The sequence below is a fragment of the Hippoglossus stenolepis genome, chromosome 4 (genome assembly GCF_022539355.2).
Source record: "Hippoglossus stenolepis isolate QCI-W04-F060 chromosome 4, HSTE1.2, whole genome shotgun sequence".
Taxonomy (NCBI): Eukaryota; Metazoa; Chordata; class Actinopteri; order Pleuronectiformes; family Pleuronectidae; genus Hippoglossus; species Hippoglossus stenolepis.
The window spans coordinates 17,030,966-17,046,820 of NC_061486.1; the positions used below are offsets into that span (position 1 = coordinate 17,030,966).

Sequence of the window (15,855 nt, forward strand, 5' to 3'; positions counted from 1 at the left end):
ATCCTCAGAAATGTTAGTCATGATGGTGATAATGATGATGATGATGATGGTGATGATGATGATAATGATGATAGTGATGATGCTTATTATAGGGGAGATTTATTAAATGAATATGGCTGCAAGGAGGGGCAGAACCTCAGACTGCTGCCACTACATCCAAGGCCACGAGGGGGAATTTATAGACGGAGCAGGAAACTAAAAGTAAGAGATGGGAAGTAGAGGGGCCTGGACGATGGGGGGACTAGGAAGTAATCAGATTACAGGATCCCACACCAAAAATACTCACAACTGTAAAAGGATCATGCTACGTTTTTGTTACATTTGTTGGTAATTGAGTAAAACCAAATTAAAACCCAAATCAAGGAGTAGTTTTATAAAAATACATGACAGTGCGTGTGTGTCTTAATAAAGACAGTGGAAGGTGGAGGAAAAAAATGAGAAAGTGAATAATGGTACTAAAGTTGGTCCTTATATTTAGACTTTCTTTCAGCAGACACTTGTTTATCTGCCTTGTTAACGTGACAGTGCCTATAGGTTTCACAGAGGTATACTAACAGTGAATATAATAAATTTTTCAAGTGCCTGTGACAACAGCACTCGAGACTTTGTCTTCTCGGTGTGACAGGTGCCTGCCGAGCTAAAATAATTGGGTAAATTCGGTAAAGCCGGACCACTTGCTCTCTCTTCCCTGCCCCCACCTCTCGCTGCCTCATGAAAGGCAAAACAAACAAAAAACTGCAAATCAGCCTCACATCCTGTTCCTATAACTTCCCCGTGTGTGGTGCAAACACGCCCCTCGAAACCACAGTCACTGTAGTTTATCCCTTGTTCCTTACTTTCAAAAAAGAAAAGGGTTTTTCCGTTCAAGGGGGAAAAGTGACAGACAGCGGGTGGATAGGTCCCTTTTAAGCCCCCACCCACCCCCAGAACACATTTCTTGGACTATCCACGGTTGTCTCTGGCTTCTCTCAATCAGTGGAAACCTGATCTCTACCACGCGTGTGGCTGGAAGTGTGCACGTCAGGTGAGCCTGCCTCTCCTTTCACCGCTCTAATCATGATGCTAATTTACCTTTGTGATGTTGATGAGGAGGATGAATACCCTGATGATTGAAATGAGCGTGAGGAATGTATGCTTTCAGAAGTACTGCTACTTTTGACATGATTAATGATTTGTGATCTTTATGATGACTCACAGATATGTTTGAACTGCTTTCATACATATACCTCTTATGTTGATGAGATTAGTCATGGCCTGTAGCTTAGATCACCCCAGAGAACTCTCTCTCTCTCTCTCTCTCTCTCTCTCTCTCTCTCTCAATCTCTTGATGATCTTTACTGAGAGAGCTAAACCTGCAGTGTGCCTTTTAATTTACTGTTTTACCTTCCTAATTTCCTAAAAAGAATCCTGACCTGATGACCTTTCTGTGACGAGCGTGTCTTACATGCAGGCACATCACACTCTGAGGTGAAGCAGGACTTCCAAATAGGCTTGGCATGGCACAGACAAAGGTGCAGATTAACAAACAAGCAGGCAGCGACAGCAGTGACCTTTTTGTAGAGATTAGCCGGCCTGATTACACTATCTCACACACAAAAGAGTTATCAGCAGAGGGTGGGAGCAGAAGAATAAAAAAACGATAGTCACAGGTTGCTGTAAAAACAAGCAGAGATGTGGCAAAAGAAAGAGGGACGGGACAAAATGTATTTATTTAGGACATCCTGGGAATACAATGACAAAATCATTCAGCTCCTGCAGCCACGTTTTGTGGATGTTCTTGAGGGATTATAGTAAAGGAGCAGGCTACATATCGAGGCATTCAGGAGACACTTGCAGGAGAAGTGCAGTGGTGAAAATTGTGGCAGATTAACAGTGACCATCAAAGTGGTTGGTGAATATCACATCACCACAATATATTGTCAGCAAGCAGAGAGTTTCATTCTAAATGGCACATCGTTCACAAGGAACAGCATGAGGACGGCTTCCTTATGAGCAGAATTTAAGCAGAAAAATGCATTAAAAAATCCATATTTTCAACTTTTTTAACTGCACATAGAAATATACGAAATATTTTAAGTGGGATTCAAATATTAGCAAGTTGGTTATTTTGATAATATGCTTAAAATAATGAAATAATTAAGATGAATACATGTAAACAAGCTGCAGTAATGCCCAAAAATTAGCCCTGTGTCCCTGAAAATTGTTTGGAGGTCAATCCCCCTCAGGGGTGTGAGCAGGACGGCTGTAGGGAACTAGAGCTACACGACCTCACTGACACACACATGCACACACACATGTACAGAGAGCAGGAGGGGGCCAGAGCACCAACAGCAGGCTGCAGAGACCTGGTTAACACAATTCATAGCAGCAATCTGACAGTCGCTGTGAGCATCCTCTGTTCGTGCCACCCAGCAGCAACAGGGGAGAGGTACATAGAGAAAACCAATGTGAGATGAACAGAATTAGATGTAAAAACAAAAAAGTATCTGAAGTAGAAAGTCAAAGAGAAAGAGTAGAAGATAATGTTGTCTGGGGTGCATCCTTCCCCACTAACCCACCTTTGTCCATTCAACCCCTCTGATTTCTCCTCCCTCTGCTCCCCCTCCCCCCTCCCTCCTTCCTCCTGGCTGTGGTCCCCACATCCATCTTGTCTGTCCCTCCATCCTCCACTCTGACCAAACTATTTTCCCTCCTTTTTTACTTAAAGAAATGCGGTCAACCTGGCCGTGCTAAAGCTCAACGAGCAGGGCCTGTTGGACAAATTGAAAAACAAGTGGTGGTATGACAAAGGAGAATGTGGCAGCGGGGGAGGGGATTCCAAGGTTAGCCCTCTCTGTCTGCCAACCCCACCACTCGGGGGACGGGGGCCGTCGCGGGCTGCCCAGCCGGTGAACGGCCTCCGTGGGAGAGTAGCGCACGCATCTGCCCTGGCAAAGAGTCAGGAAGTGACACCCTAAAATCTCCTAAGACACCCTGCAGCTCCAAAAATAGGCACAGTGTTGCATATGTTGTCAAGGGTGTGTGTGCCTTTTTTATATAAAAGGTTCAGACTCAGTGACAAAGGTACAACACTGTGCTTTTTGAGACACAGAATAAGTGAATATTATTTCCTGGTAAAGAAAAGTTTTAAAACATACAACAATTTTCTGTTGGCTGTGTCTTTTACAGACCCACATGTGAACCAAACCACCTTAAAAAAAAATCTATTTACGCCCTTAATAAAATTTTATGTTGAATTATCAGAGAAATGTAACATGTCCTCTGTGCAGAAGAGGGTCTGCCAAGATAAATAAATCACTCTTCATAATAATCATTTTCAATTGTGTTTAGCGAAGATCTGGTAGCGTCCCTCTGAGAGGACAGAGTGCCAGGTAATGGGACAACAGTTCAGTGATGGATTTGTGTCAAAAGGAAACAGAGCAGTTACTGCCAAGACAGGAATATTTGCCCCCTAGTGGCAGCTCTGGGGAGAGAAGAGATAAGATGTGAGTCTGGAGTCAAATAGCATGAATGAAAGAAAGACTTCACATTGATCCTCATCGTTTCTTCAGGAGAAACTCATTTGCTCGAGTACATGGCTAATAAAAAAAACAGGTTATAAAACGTTTAATGGAGAATGAGACTCAAGTGAAATCATTGCTCTCAGATTCTTTTAGACTCTTTGATGAATAATTGATTGAAGCAGAACGATGTTACGAGGTTAAGTTTGCTACATCTACTGTTCATTTGTAGAGTTTCAATGGTTCTTTTCAGGGTTTTTTCTTCTGTTCACTTTCCTTCATTGTATTTAAAGAATCAAAGATTTACTCGACTCTTGTTACCATTAGGTCCTGAATATATTCCTATTATCACATGTGTGTTTTTGGCAAAGCTGTAATTCAACTTGTTCAAATTCTATATCCCACTTATTTTATTCAACAAGAGTTAAAGTTTAGTCAAATATACCAATCATGGAATAAAGTCATTTCTCAATACATCCAGCAATCTACAACCATGCTAACAGCTGCATGAAGATAATCGCAAGCTAACATGCTCACAATGGCATCGCTAACATGCTGATGTTTGGCAGACCATTTATGCTAATTTCACCTAGCATGTCCTATTTAGCACAAAACAGAAGATTGAAGTCGTTAGTTTTCAATTAGACATTTGAAGTATTGGACAAATTTGAATTCTGACCAGTTGATGGCGCTAAAGGAAAAGTTTGGGTTTGTCTGTTTGCATCTTTAAGTGGACTTTGTATATAATGTTAGCGAAAGATTTGCTTTGCGTTTAGTGTGAATGCACCATAAGATAGGAGCTCTCTCTCCCAGTTGTAGCACGGAGCTAGCCTGATGCCAATAGTCCTGGTTTAACAGTACTTGGCTCTGTTCAGTGCAGGACCAGCTGGGGCAGTATGGGTGTGTTACCTGATGTGACAAAGGTGGGTCCCACTCATATGTCTGTAGCTCGCCTTAGCTCCTCGCTCCCCCCAGCCCCTCCTCAACGAGCATACACACATGTACTCAGTGGGATCCATGCTAGGTCACTTGATTTGAACAAAAAAAGTTTTAATGTGACTGAGCTGTGCAATGCAAATGTGAATTACCCTAATAACATAAAATAACATGACCTATGATGTTATTTATGTTATTTTTACACGCGAAGAACCCCGGTAAACCTTGCAGTATTGAAACTGAGCGAAGCAGGCGTCTTAGACAAACTGAAAAACAAATGGTGGTATGACAAGGGAGAGTGTGGACCCAAGGACTCTGGAAGTAAGGTCAGTCTCACGCTGCTGCGGCCCACAGATCGCTAGTCTGAAACTCTCATCCTGAATACGCTCCAGATTACTGCAACTACTGTCTTAGAAATAGCATTTGAAACAGCTTCTCACTTAGCCTGAAACATATGTGCTCCAAAGTAGACTTTTTCTATTTTAATGGTGGACCACATTTATCGAAATTTGCATCAGATTAAAATCAGTTTCTTGTTCAGTCTCTGTAGCAATCTGTGGCAATCCCATCCTCATTACAGTCAGTCCTCATTAGGACTCTTAAGGCAATTTTCACTCTCATGTTTTTGTTTTGATATCATACACTATAGCTCATTTTTGGTCGACTATAACTCATCCACCAGACGAGAATACCACTGTGTCTGTAGTCATTTGTTAGCAATATTGACTTTTACCAATATATCTTGTTTGATATTTAATCAGGATTAGGTTATATTAATTTATTTCCATAACTTAAATTATTGCTTTATTTTACAGGTAAATATTTCTTAAATAATATCCAAGGTTATTTTGTGCAAGAACCCTATTATTTGGTACTAATTATAGCTCAAATATTACATATGTGCACTTGCGATAAATATTTAGGCCAGTTTAAATTAATCACCAGTGTATGAAGACCTGAGTGCACATGAGGTCAACTTAACATTCAGAAAACTGGACTTTTGTCCACAGGTTAGGAAACAATTTAACGAATATGGAGGATAGAGTTGTAAATAATAAATGACAATTTTTTTATTAATTACATGGGTCAAGTTGAGCCGGTTAGCAGCATATAAGCTCAACACAACTTCCTCACTTATAAGTTAAATAACTGACTAGTTTCCCTGCAATTAGAACCAAATGATAACATTCTTGTTCAGTTTCTTACAAAAATATTTGGAAATGACAGACCTGTGAAATAAAGCATTACCATATTTTATATTAGCTTTGCTGCTAATTCATACACTTTTCATTTCAATAGAAGACAGGAAGATTTTACAATGTAGAACATGGGAGTTGCAGTTTAGAGCTGGCGACTGGAGCCTTTAAATCTCATTAAAACCACAGTGAAATGTCATTACCGCTCAAATTAAAGCCTGCTCTGTCATATATTCAAAGTGATTGACACCATTTTTTTACTTAATTGTTAAATTATTGCTGAATAAAGCTGTTTTTGTGTTGCAGTAGAAATGTAGATTGTTCGTAGTAATGATTGTGACAGCTTTGTAATATATGTATGTAGTAGCTGTGGTGCTGACAATAGTTATAGTTGTAGAAGTAGAATGTAATAATGTCATAATTCATAATAACACAGTAATGTAAAGTAGTACATGTAGAATAGTACTGCAGTGACAATTTAATACTGGAATTTGTGTCTGAATATTTTTATTTCTCTGACAATCTCTATTTCTTTGTCTCTTTCTGCTTTTTCCTGCCTCTTTATTCACGGCCACCTCCCTTCTCTTACTCTTTTTTATTTTCTGCTCCTCATCAACCTCTTTCGTTCTCACTCTTCTCTGTCATTCTTCTCCCTTTCTTCAATCTTTCAATTTTTACTCCACCTCTTCTCGTTGTTCCCACTAACCTGTTTTTCATCGAAACTAACCCGACCACCTCCTCTTGCCTTCACCCAACACCCGCTCGTCAACTCCACCATTACTCGGCCTGAACTCGACCCTCCCCTCCTCCCCCACTACGACTCCCTCTTCCTCCCCCACTACGACTCCCTCTCTCCAGGACAAGTCGTCCCAGGCTCTCAGCCTGTCCAACGTGGCCGGGGTCTTCTACATCCTTGTGGGCGGCCTTGGCCTGGCCATGCTGGTGGCCCTGGTCGAGTTCTGCTACAAGTCTCGGGCCGAAGCCAAGCGCATGAAGGTGGACCTTAGCCCCCCCCACTGCCCCAGCCCCTCCCCCAGCACCCAGAATCTAGCCACTTATAGGGAGGGGTACAACGTGTACGGCTCCGAGGGGGTCAAGATATAGGGGTAGGACTTAGAGGCTCCCATATATAGGTGGGGTTATGGTGGTGTTGATCATGGTGGTGGTGCTGTAGATTATTGTATTGTCGATGTGGAGGCTGTCGCAGCAGCTCCAGTGTCGTTCTTCATGTGGTGATGAGGATGTGGTCAAGCATTGTGGAACCAATTTAGCTTTTTATGTTTTATTTTGCTTCTTTTATTTCATATATTGGCCGAATATTTTGTTTTTTTCATTTGTTATGTTTCATTCTTTAGCAGCTCGCCCCGAGCAAGAATGGGGTTAGATGTGTGTGACTACAGTTTTGGTTCCATCGTCTTTGGCTGCATATCATGATGATGATGATGATGATGATGATGATGATGATGCCGACAGTGATGGTGATGCTCTTTGCCGATGACCTGATTAGGCACCTGCATTGTAATTTAGCTATCAACAAAATCTTGATCTAGCAGGGATGTACAACTCCAGCCTCAGTATTTTTTTTATATGTGTATAGGGCTTCAAATTAGAATTCATATCTGAATACATTTTTATAATCACTAAATCTGAATTTTCTCTCATTATTAGGTCATAAAATATCAAAAAATAGTTAAAATGCCCATTGTTGTCTTCAGAAGCCTGAAAGGAAAGTTTCACATAACTAGTTTTATCTGACCTCTAAAAACCTCTAAATACTCCATTAACAATTATAATATATAATATTTGCTCATTCATGTGCTCGATCATTTGCTGTAACTAGTTTGTATTGATGGCAAAAACGTAATAATGGGCTGATAGGGATAACAGGGCTAATTTAAAGAACAGCATTCACTATAAAAAAATGTATTCATCCTAATACCTCAAAACTTTAAGTCTAAATTTTCATAAACTCAAAAGGTTCAGTATTTTCTTGGCTCAACTATTATAATTTTTGTAGGGTCTTCTCACCCTGCTGTCATAAAAGTTTGTTAGTGTGGAGTTCCTCATTAAAATCTATGACTGCTTCCAGCTACAAATTAATTAGCTAACACATGGACACCAGTCATTGTGGATTTGGGTCTAGCCAAGTTATTTTCGCCCATAATGTGATAGATATCTCAGGAAGAAAAACACTGCAAGACATTTTATACGATGTCTAGACTTTCACCTCAATTTCCAAAACTAGACAGAACTTGTGAGGTGAAGAAAATACACTGTGTTTTTCAGGTTGAGACTGGATTCTTGTCAGCTCAAGTTTCTGCTGCACAACATTTTCTTGAAATACTGGTTTAATCGTGTCCATTCACGTAACATTTGCCCCATAGCAGTTTTTGGTTGCTTTTACTTGTTGTCCATAGGTAATATTCGACCTGCAGCTACCAGCTGATTGAGTAGTAGCTAATTTTTTATTATCAATCTCTAATTTTCATCCCATATTGGGATAATGTGTACTAATCTATAATTCATCACACCAGCTTATCAAAATGTGTGGTGGTTTAATTTGGAATACCCAAGATGTCTGCCTTTTCAAGCTTTGAATTTTTTTATTTTAAAAGTAACATGTTCGAAAAGATAGAGAGACCAGACATAGTTGTGTTAATGTCTTATTTAAGCTCAGTCTGACTGGTTGTTATAATAATAATTATAAAGCGACACTTATAGATGTGTTATTAATGATAGCAGCTTAATCGTCATTAACAACAACAGAAATAATAATAATAATTTACTATATAAATGTGAGAATAATGTTCAAACAACAGTGAAAATACATAAAACATGAATTGCTGCTGAGCCGACCTTTCCCAGCTCTGGTGGCTTGTTTCCTGTATTCGTCATCCATAAAGTTGGAGTTGTGCACCCCTGCTCTGGACCCTCCAAACAGGCATTTTGACTTACTCCAGCCCCGACATCTTCAAAACAGCCCAGTTACTTAGTGTTAATGCAGAGGAATAATTGATGAAACACTTCATATAGAATGGCTACTTAGTGATGTCGTTGTAAAAAACATGAGACATGTTTATCGATGTACACGGGCCATTAACCAAAGGAAAAAAAGAAACAGTGGATTTCATTTTGATGATCTGCTGAGCAAACCACTCCGAGGCCTTATACAGTCCTGTTTGATTATCACCTTGAGATAATTAGCAGGATCAATACAGGGGGTGTAAAAATAAGGACAGCTAAATGTGGTGCACTAAATATTGGCAATTATCTGTTTGAAGGTAACGGTACCCAATTTAAAATGAAGTATAAAGTTTGCCACAAATAAACCATTGTGGGAGTGGAAGCGTTTTGGACTGAACTCAGAAGCAATAACACGGATCTCTACCCTCAGGAACCGAATTTAATTCTGACTTGATTCATCCCAAGTCGCTTTAAGATACAATAATATCGTCCAAGCATCTAAAACAATATAGGTTCCAGATGAAATGGTCTGAGGTGTTTCTTTAGAGTAGATACTTAAATTTTTCCATTTAGTTTGTAACCGAGCTGTACATCAAACTGACGGTACTCAGTGAAAGCGGAGTGTTTCAGTTTCTGGCAGCGAAACTTGAAAAGTTTTAGATGAAAAACAGCTAAACATCAAATTGCTTTTCTTTTAGAAATCAAAGATGAAACCAAAATTTGTTCTTGCCAAGCTTCTTTTACAAAGTCTTTAGATTGGTAACGTTGATTGTGTAAAACCCTGTAACTTTCCCCTAAAGTCCCGACAGGTGATTTTACTTTGTGCACACAAGATAATACTCGCGTTTGCACAAGATATTGACTTGTGAACGATAAAAGAAGTAACATCTGTCGGGACTTTAGGGGTTTCATAAAAACTTGAGTTATGGTAGAGACTTTTAAAGTAGTGCCCCAGTCGCACCACATGAACACCATCTATGTGAGAATAAAGCTCTTTTGCTGTCCGTGGTATGAGGTTCTCGTCCAACAGCAGCGACTGAACAGAAACAAAACAATCACAGTAGCCCGTCTGTGTGAAGTGTCACCCTACTCTGAGCAGTATAGTCAGTCACTCCCTCTCTATAAATCGGACACCTTGAAAGCAAACTCACTCCTTCACGTTTTCCTCTTTCCAAAGTCCTCACCTTCCAAAATCCCTTTCAAATCCTCACCTCAATCTGTGATCACTCAAACCCAGAACCCAGTGATGCATGGTCACCTATAAAATGCAGATGTCTACAACCAGAACCCGCTTGTCCACGTTGTCCATGTTTGTTGATTGTTGCCTGCTTTTGCATTTACCTTTTCCTTTCTGTAGGACTGTGCTAGTGTTTTGACAGTGTGTTAGCCTTAGTAATATTTGAATGTGTATCTGTTTGGAGATGCATTCACACCACGCACTCCCCTAATCAACAGTAGGTGGTAGTAAAGCACTAACAGATGCAGTATTGCACCAACAAAAAAGACTTCCAGCAAGTAAACATAAACTGTGTCTCAATTCAGGGGCAGCATCATTTGGTGGACACGCTCTACGGTCGAACTGAAATTAGACAGTCGTGTCTACTGAGTTTTCAATGATCGACATCAAAGCTTGTCCCGCCGCTATTGCTGTTGCAATGGAGCTGAAAATTGGACACATCGAGAAAGTTTTAACATGTGTACCTTTAGCTGTTTGGTTGAGATGAAGCCTGATGCTCATGCATTGGACATCTAGTTGCATGCCACAGCCATTACCTTTTTAAAAAAACAGTTTGTCACCCAAGGGCAATGCATTCTGGGATAGGTTGGGCCGGAAAGGGTCCACCTTTTGGAAACTTTGATGCTCTGGGATGAAAGGACGCACTCGAAGGTGCATTTGAAAGAGCATTCGAAATGGGACAGCCTAGTCGCACGGCTGTGACACAATTGGTTTTCATACTCAGCCTCTGAAGGATGAAGCTCCTGAATTGAGACACCGCTTCCATAGAAATGCATTCAACACATTTGTTAGAAACACACACACTGTGATTTCATGAGAATCACTGAACGGAAATAACAAGAAAACTCCACTCCACTACAACCCACATGATTTACAAAACATCTTTGCATATTCAAATACTCAATTTGTTTGTAATTAAATAGTGGAATGGAGAAATCAAACTTTTCACAGAATCGTCTTAACTGGATGAATGCACCCTCCGACTTTTCTATTTGTTGAGGTAATTGTGTGTTTGTACCGGCACATGCATGTAGAAGTGTTTTCGTTGCATGTGCAGAGATCTCCGTTTTTACACGCGTTGAATTTACTGCCCAATTTCATTTTTTTTTTTTTTTTAAACGAGCTCTCCACTCTGCCATCTCCACCCCCTCCTCCGTCCTCTCCTCCTTTTCTCCTTATGTAGCTGTCATTTTCTGAAGCCATGCGGAACAAGGCCCGTCTATCCATCACAGGAAGTGTGGGGGAGAATGGCCGCGTCCTGACGCCAGACTGCCCCAAAGCCGTGCATGCTGGCCACGCCTCCTTCCGACACCCCGGCCTTGCAGTGGTCTCCTCCGGACTGCCCTGAAAACCAAAAACACCTGTTGTGCCTTAACGACACACACAAACACACACACAGTGACTTTGACAAGGACACACACGGGCATACAGTACAATCTCTCACATCCTAACATATCACATATAACACACACACACACACATAAAGCTACAGAAGCTCAAATACAAATACACAGAACACACAGTTTTACACACTTGAATACACAAACACACATTGCTCATCATCATCTCACTTTCCTGTTGCCATTGACTTATTTTACAAGAGACAAGTGAAATACAGCTGTGTATTGAACAGCGGAGAAAAAAGAAAAAACAAAGGACAAGTTACAGCTATCACACTTGCCTGCAGCGTTCATTCTTTTTTTCCTTTGTTTTTGGGAGGATACCATCCTGATATCAACGAACCAACAGGAAAGCCAGCAAAGACATGACATGAAATATGAGCTGTGAACTTGACGACAGAACTGATCATGATGATGATCGTGATAAAGATGATGACGGTGACGAGAACAAAAGACAACCAAACGACTCTGCTCCTGCTCCGTCTTCATTGGACATCGCTGGCCAATAAGCCACACCCCCTTGACAACGCCTTACTGAGACTACAAACCTTGTTTTCATCATCATCATCGTCGTCATCATCATCATGGTCGCCAATCATCTTATCTTGCCTGCAAAGACTGAGTGCCAGGTATTATCACCCTTAGAAGACCAGAAAACTGTAAAGCTTGAACGTTCGGACTGTGCAAACCCTACTTTGCCATGGACTGTTCCAACTGAATGAAAACGCTTTCTTACCACACATTTACGATGATTCTCTCGTCCCAAAGCAGCGAGATAATCAGCCGACATAGAACAGAAGTAACCTCGACACACATACGTTTGGCTGAATCTCGGCCAATGAATTCACAGGGGTTTGTAAAAGAAGAAAAAAAAGAATAAATAAACATTAGTAATTAATGAAGTCAGTTATCAACAGCATTATCATGACAGTAGAAATGCTAAATAGTGATGATGAGGTTCAAGCTGTATATTCAGTGGTGGAAAGGATCAAATTAAACATGTAGGAGGATCTAAAATGGCCACCTAACAAATTGCATCTCAACAGAAGCACTGGGCGCTTGTAGAAGTCTGAACGATTGGAGGGAAATGGAATGATGTTTAAAACATGTGGAATAAAAACATTCAAGTTCAGCCTTCGTGAAAAATTCATCCAAATAGAAAATGGAAAAGGCAAATCAGCTCATTGTTCTGTGCAAGCTTGCCAACAGAGCGGTGGCCCAACGAGAATAACTGGTCTGTGCTGGTGCACCTCATTTAAACTGAACTATATGGATCTATAGGTACAAATTCCTATTTCTCGAAAAGTACAGACACTAATGAACAGTTTGGTTGCCATTTAAGATCCTTCGTGTTTTCCAGTGGCCGGAGGGAAGGTTCCATATCAGAGAGCTTGCTTTTTAAAACTGTTGTAAATAACTGCGTAGCAAAACAGAACTCACATGTCTTTTTTAAATCATCTTAGATAACAATTCATTGCAATAATGAATATAAGAAGAAAATGCCACTACTTGTAATTAAGATACAAATCTTTTTTTATAAATCTACATATTATATATAATACAAATAAATATATATCTATAGAGAGCTATAGAAAAAACATTGATCACTGATTGTCAGAGGCCGTGGCATACATTCTGTTATATGGCTCTTTTTTTTTTTTGATAACCTGAGAATATGACTATGCCACAGTCTGTGTGTCCTACTCAACACTGAATGTCCAGCTGGTACTCACACGGACACACACACACACACTAACACGTAGAAACGCACGCACGCACACCGCTGCATACACAGGGTCAACTCAGAGTGATCACTACAGCACCATGAGGGGGTTTGGATGATTTTGTTTTTGCCTGTTTGTCTGTTCAGTTATTCACTTCTTTTTCATTGTCTAACAGTGTTTTTTATCCCCGAGTATTTGTGTTGGTGGCCTGAAAAGGCCCCTGATACAGTTTGTACTCACCAGTATTCAACACTGAAGGCCGTACAAAGAGACACAGGCCTCACGAGAGGATGGGCCTCTGTCGGTTACTGCACTGTAGGTACAAAATGCTGTCTGACATTTTAAAAGTGTAGCATTTGTCTTGCGTTGCATATCACCTCAGTGCTTTTTGTTGTTCGTCTTCTCGCCAAATGTGAGTCAGGTCCAGTTTGAAAGCCAGAGTTCAGGAGGTTTGCACTTTGTTGATTCATCGTGCCAGACATGAGCAATCAATCGAATATACATTTTTACAACCTGTATGGCAGCCTTCAGATCTACTTACTGTCGACCTTAGGAATAAGAACATTTACACGATGCTTGCATAGGAACTGTGTCTCTTGTCCGTGGGGAGGAAACATTACGTTCTGTCCTCGTTTTTCCTTTGACTTACGTCCCAACTTTCAAATGTTACTTATTTTGTGTCCTCTTCCTCTCTCCCTCTGCTTTCATCTCCCTTCCTGTCCCACCGCAAGAAATAACTCTTTGTTCAAAGTGCAAATGATTTCTGCCCAGATACAAAGCATAATAATGGGCTAGAGATGAACTGTACAACTCAAGAGACTAGTTGACAATCTGAGTTTCATTGCATAACACATACGTCATGCATCAAATGTACTCAAGTCAGACTCCGCAGATAAAGAAATAAATAAAATAAGATTATAACACAAGTATTTCAAACAGCATATTGAATCTTTATGTCTGAAGCAAACATGATGGACAGTTTCCACAGTTTCACCTGCTCTCAGTGCAGCAACACTGCAGCACATCCAGCTTGTAAGAAATAGTGGGTTTCTGTAATGGGTACATTTGTGAGAGACAGCGAACACTGATCACTAGACCAGACACAGGCAGTTTAACAGTACATGTCACGGTTGTGTTGTTTTTTTCTTTGCCACCTCCAGCACATAAGATTTCATGCATTGACAGCAAGAAGCTGACTGCTGGCTTTAACACTGTTCCTTTCTTCCTTTATTTCTCTCTTTCCATTTTGTTTCTTTTTCTAGTAAAACATCGATGCTGAACCTGTGTGTGAACCTGTGTGGTCATTTATTCACTGAGTCCAGTGCTGCCTCCGGGCTGTGTGCCGTGTTTACAGCCAAATTCCTGAAAGGTTTTCTGGGTGTTTTGTTTTATTTATTACCACAATGTGTGCATAAAAGGGCAGGATGTCAGGCACCTGATGATGGTGCTGGACAAAACGTTAACCATATGAAATAATGTCAACCCCATGATGGCGCTAGAGGAGTCAGAGGATGATCAACATCAACAGCTCACATCCTCTGGGGACCATGAATATCCAATCCTTTCATTATTTCATAATTCGTCAGGACCAAAGTGATGAACTGACATTGTCATCCCCAACATGGCCAGATATGATATTTCAGTAATTAATAATCAGCCTTGTTTTCACAATATTTCCCCTCATCATGGTCTTTAAAAAATATATATATATTACAACACAGCCCCTGTGGAGGATTGAACAGGAGGATAAATTCAAACCACAGCCAGAATTGGAATCGATTACTTCTTGGCTTTGAAATATCTTCAAGGACAGTCGGCTTTTTCAGCTTCTCCAGAGTTTCTTATACGCAGCTCTGTGTCTGTGAAGAATCTCGGCTCTCCTGTAGATCAGCAGCTGCAGGGTTAAAGATTCCCTGCTGTGATTTTATCATTTGGGCTCCTTTTTTCAATCCGTGGAGACCTAACACTCCTAATGCAGAGCCATCACTGACAAGCATTTCCCATTATTTCCCATCTCACTCCCACTCCCACACACTTACATACCATGCTGGGCTATTACTGACAAGTATTTCCCATTTACCCAAAGATGAAGCAAAATAACAATTTTGAGGCGGTTTTGCCCCTTATAACCTTGCACCTTCGCTTGCAAATGCGCATGTATACGCACACACACACACACACACACACTTTCAATCTGTCTCTTTTATCGTCACTGCAAATTGTGAAAACGGCCTTTCCAGCTTTTTATTTTATTGGCTCATTTCATCTCCTCTTACTCATTCTCTTGTCTTTCCTTCTCTCAGCACTGACACAGTATATCCCCTGATCTTTTCAGCCCCTCCTCATTCCCCCTCCCTTCTCACTCTACGCCTCTCGTCATCCTCCCTCATCCCATCTCTCCATTTCTGCATCCCTCTCTCATGGGAATCAATCTCAGACCCTGATTTCTCATTCACAGCCCCTCCTCTGTCATGACCACCTTCCTGTTCTTGTCTTTTATGATCCCAGAGAAAACAACACTCACGTCACATAAGCAGCTCATCTCATATGTTGTTTTGTTGTGTTGTTGCTGCTGGTACAGTGGTCAACTTAATACAATAGACCACTGCTGTGAATTGCGGTACACAATGAATATTTTCATTTCAGATTGAAGAGTGAATCAAATGGAACTAATAACAAGTTGTGAAAAACCAGGATAGATTTCGGGATGATTAATGTCAATATTTTCCATCACAGTGAAAAATAGTTTCTGCTTTTCCACTGACCCTCGGCTCAGGTCAAGTACGTGTCACCTTCACTTTCCTGAGAAAAATGCAGAGAGGAAGAAATATTTTTGCACTTTCTTAAATGCACATTGAGTACATCTTTTGAAGCAGGGTGTAAAAAGCAACATATCCC

At 40.6% G+C, this 15,855-nt stretch overlaps 1 protein-coding gene across 4 annotated transcripts in view; it reads left to right on the forward strand.

Moving 5' to 3' along the window:
• gria4a (glutamate receptor, ionotropic, AMPA 4a) overlaps nucleotides 1–14,237 on the forward strand; it is a 107,657-nt gene extending 93,420 nt beyond the window's left edge. The window contains exons 16-18 of one of the 4 annotated variants that reach the window (XM_035154782.2): nucleotides 2,708–2,822; nucleotides 6,491–6,628; nucleotides 11,017–14,237. In XM_035154782.2, coding sequence (XP_035010673.1) covers nucleotides 2,708–2,822; nucleotides 6,491–6,628; nucleotides 11,017–11,181 — 418 coding nt within the window. In that variant the 3' untranslated portion in view covers nucleotides 11,182–14,237. Of the gene's footprint in view, nucleotides 1–2,707; nucleotides 2,823–4,647; nucleotides 4,763–6,490; nucleotides 6,739–11,016 lie in introns of all 4 variants that reach the window. The other 3 variants (XM_035154783.2, XM_035154785.2, XM_035154786.2) reach the window with 3 other exon arrangements.
• The last annotated feature ends 1,618 nt before the right edge of the window (nucleotides 14,238–15,855 follow it).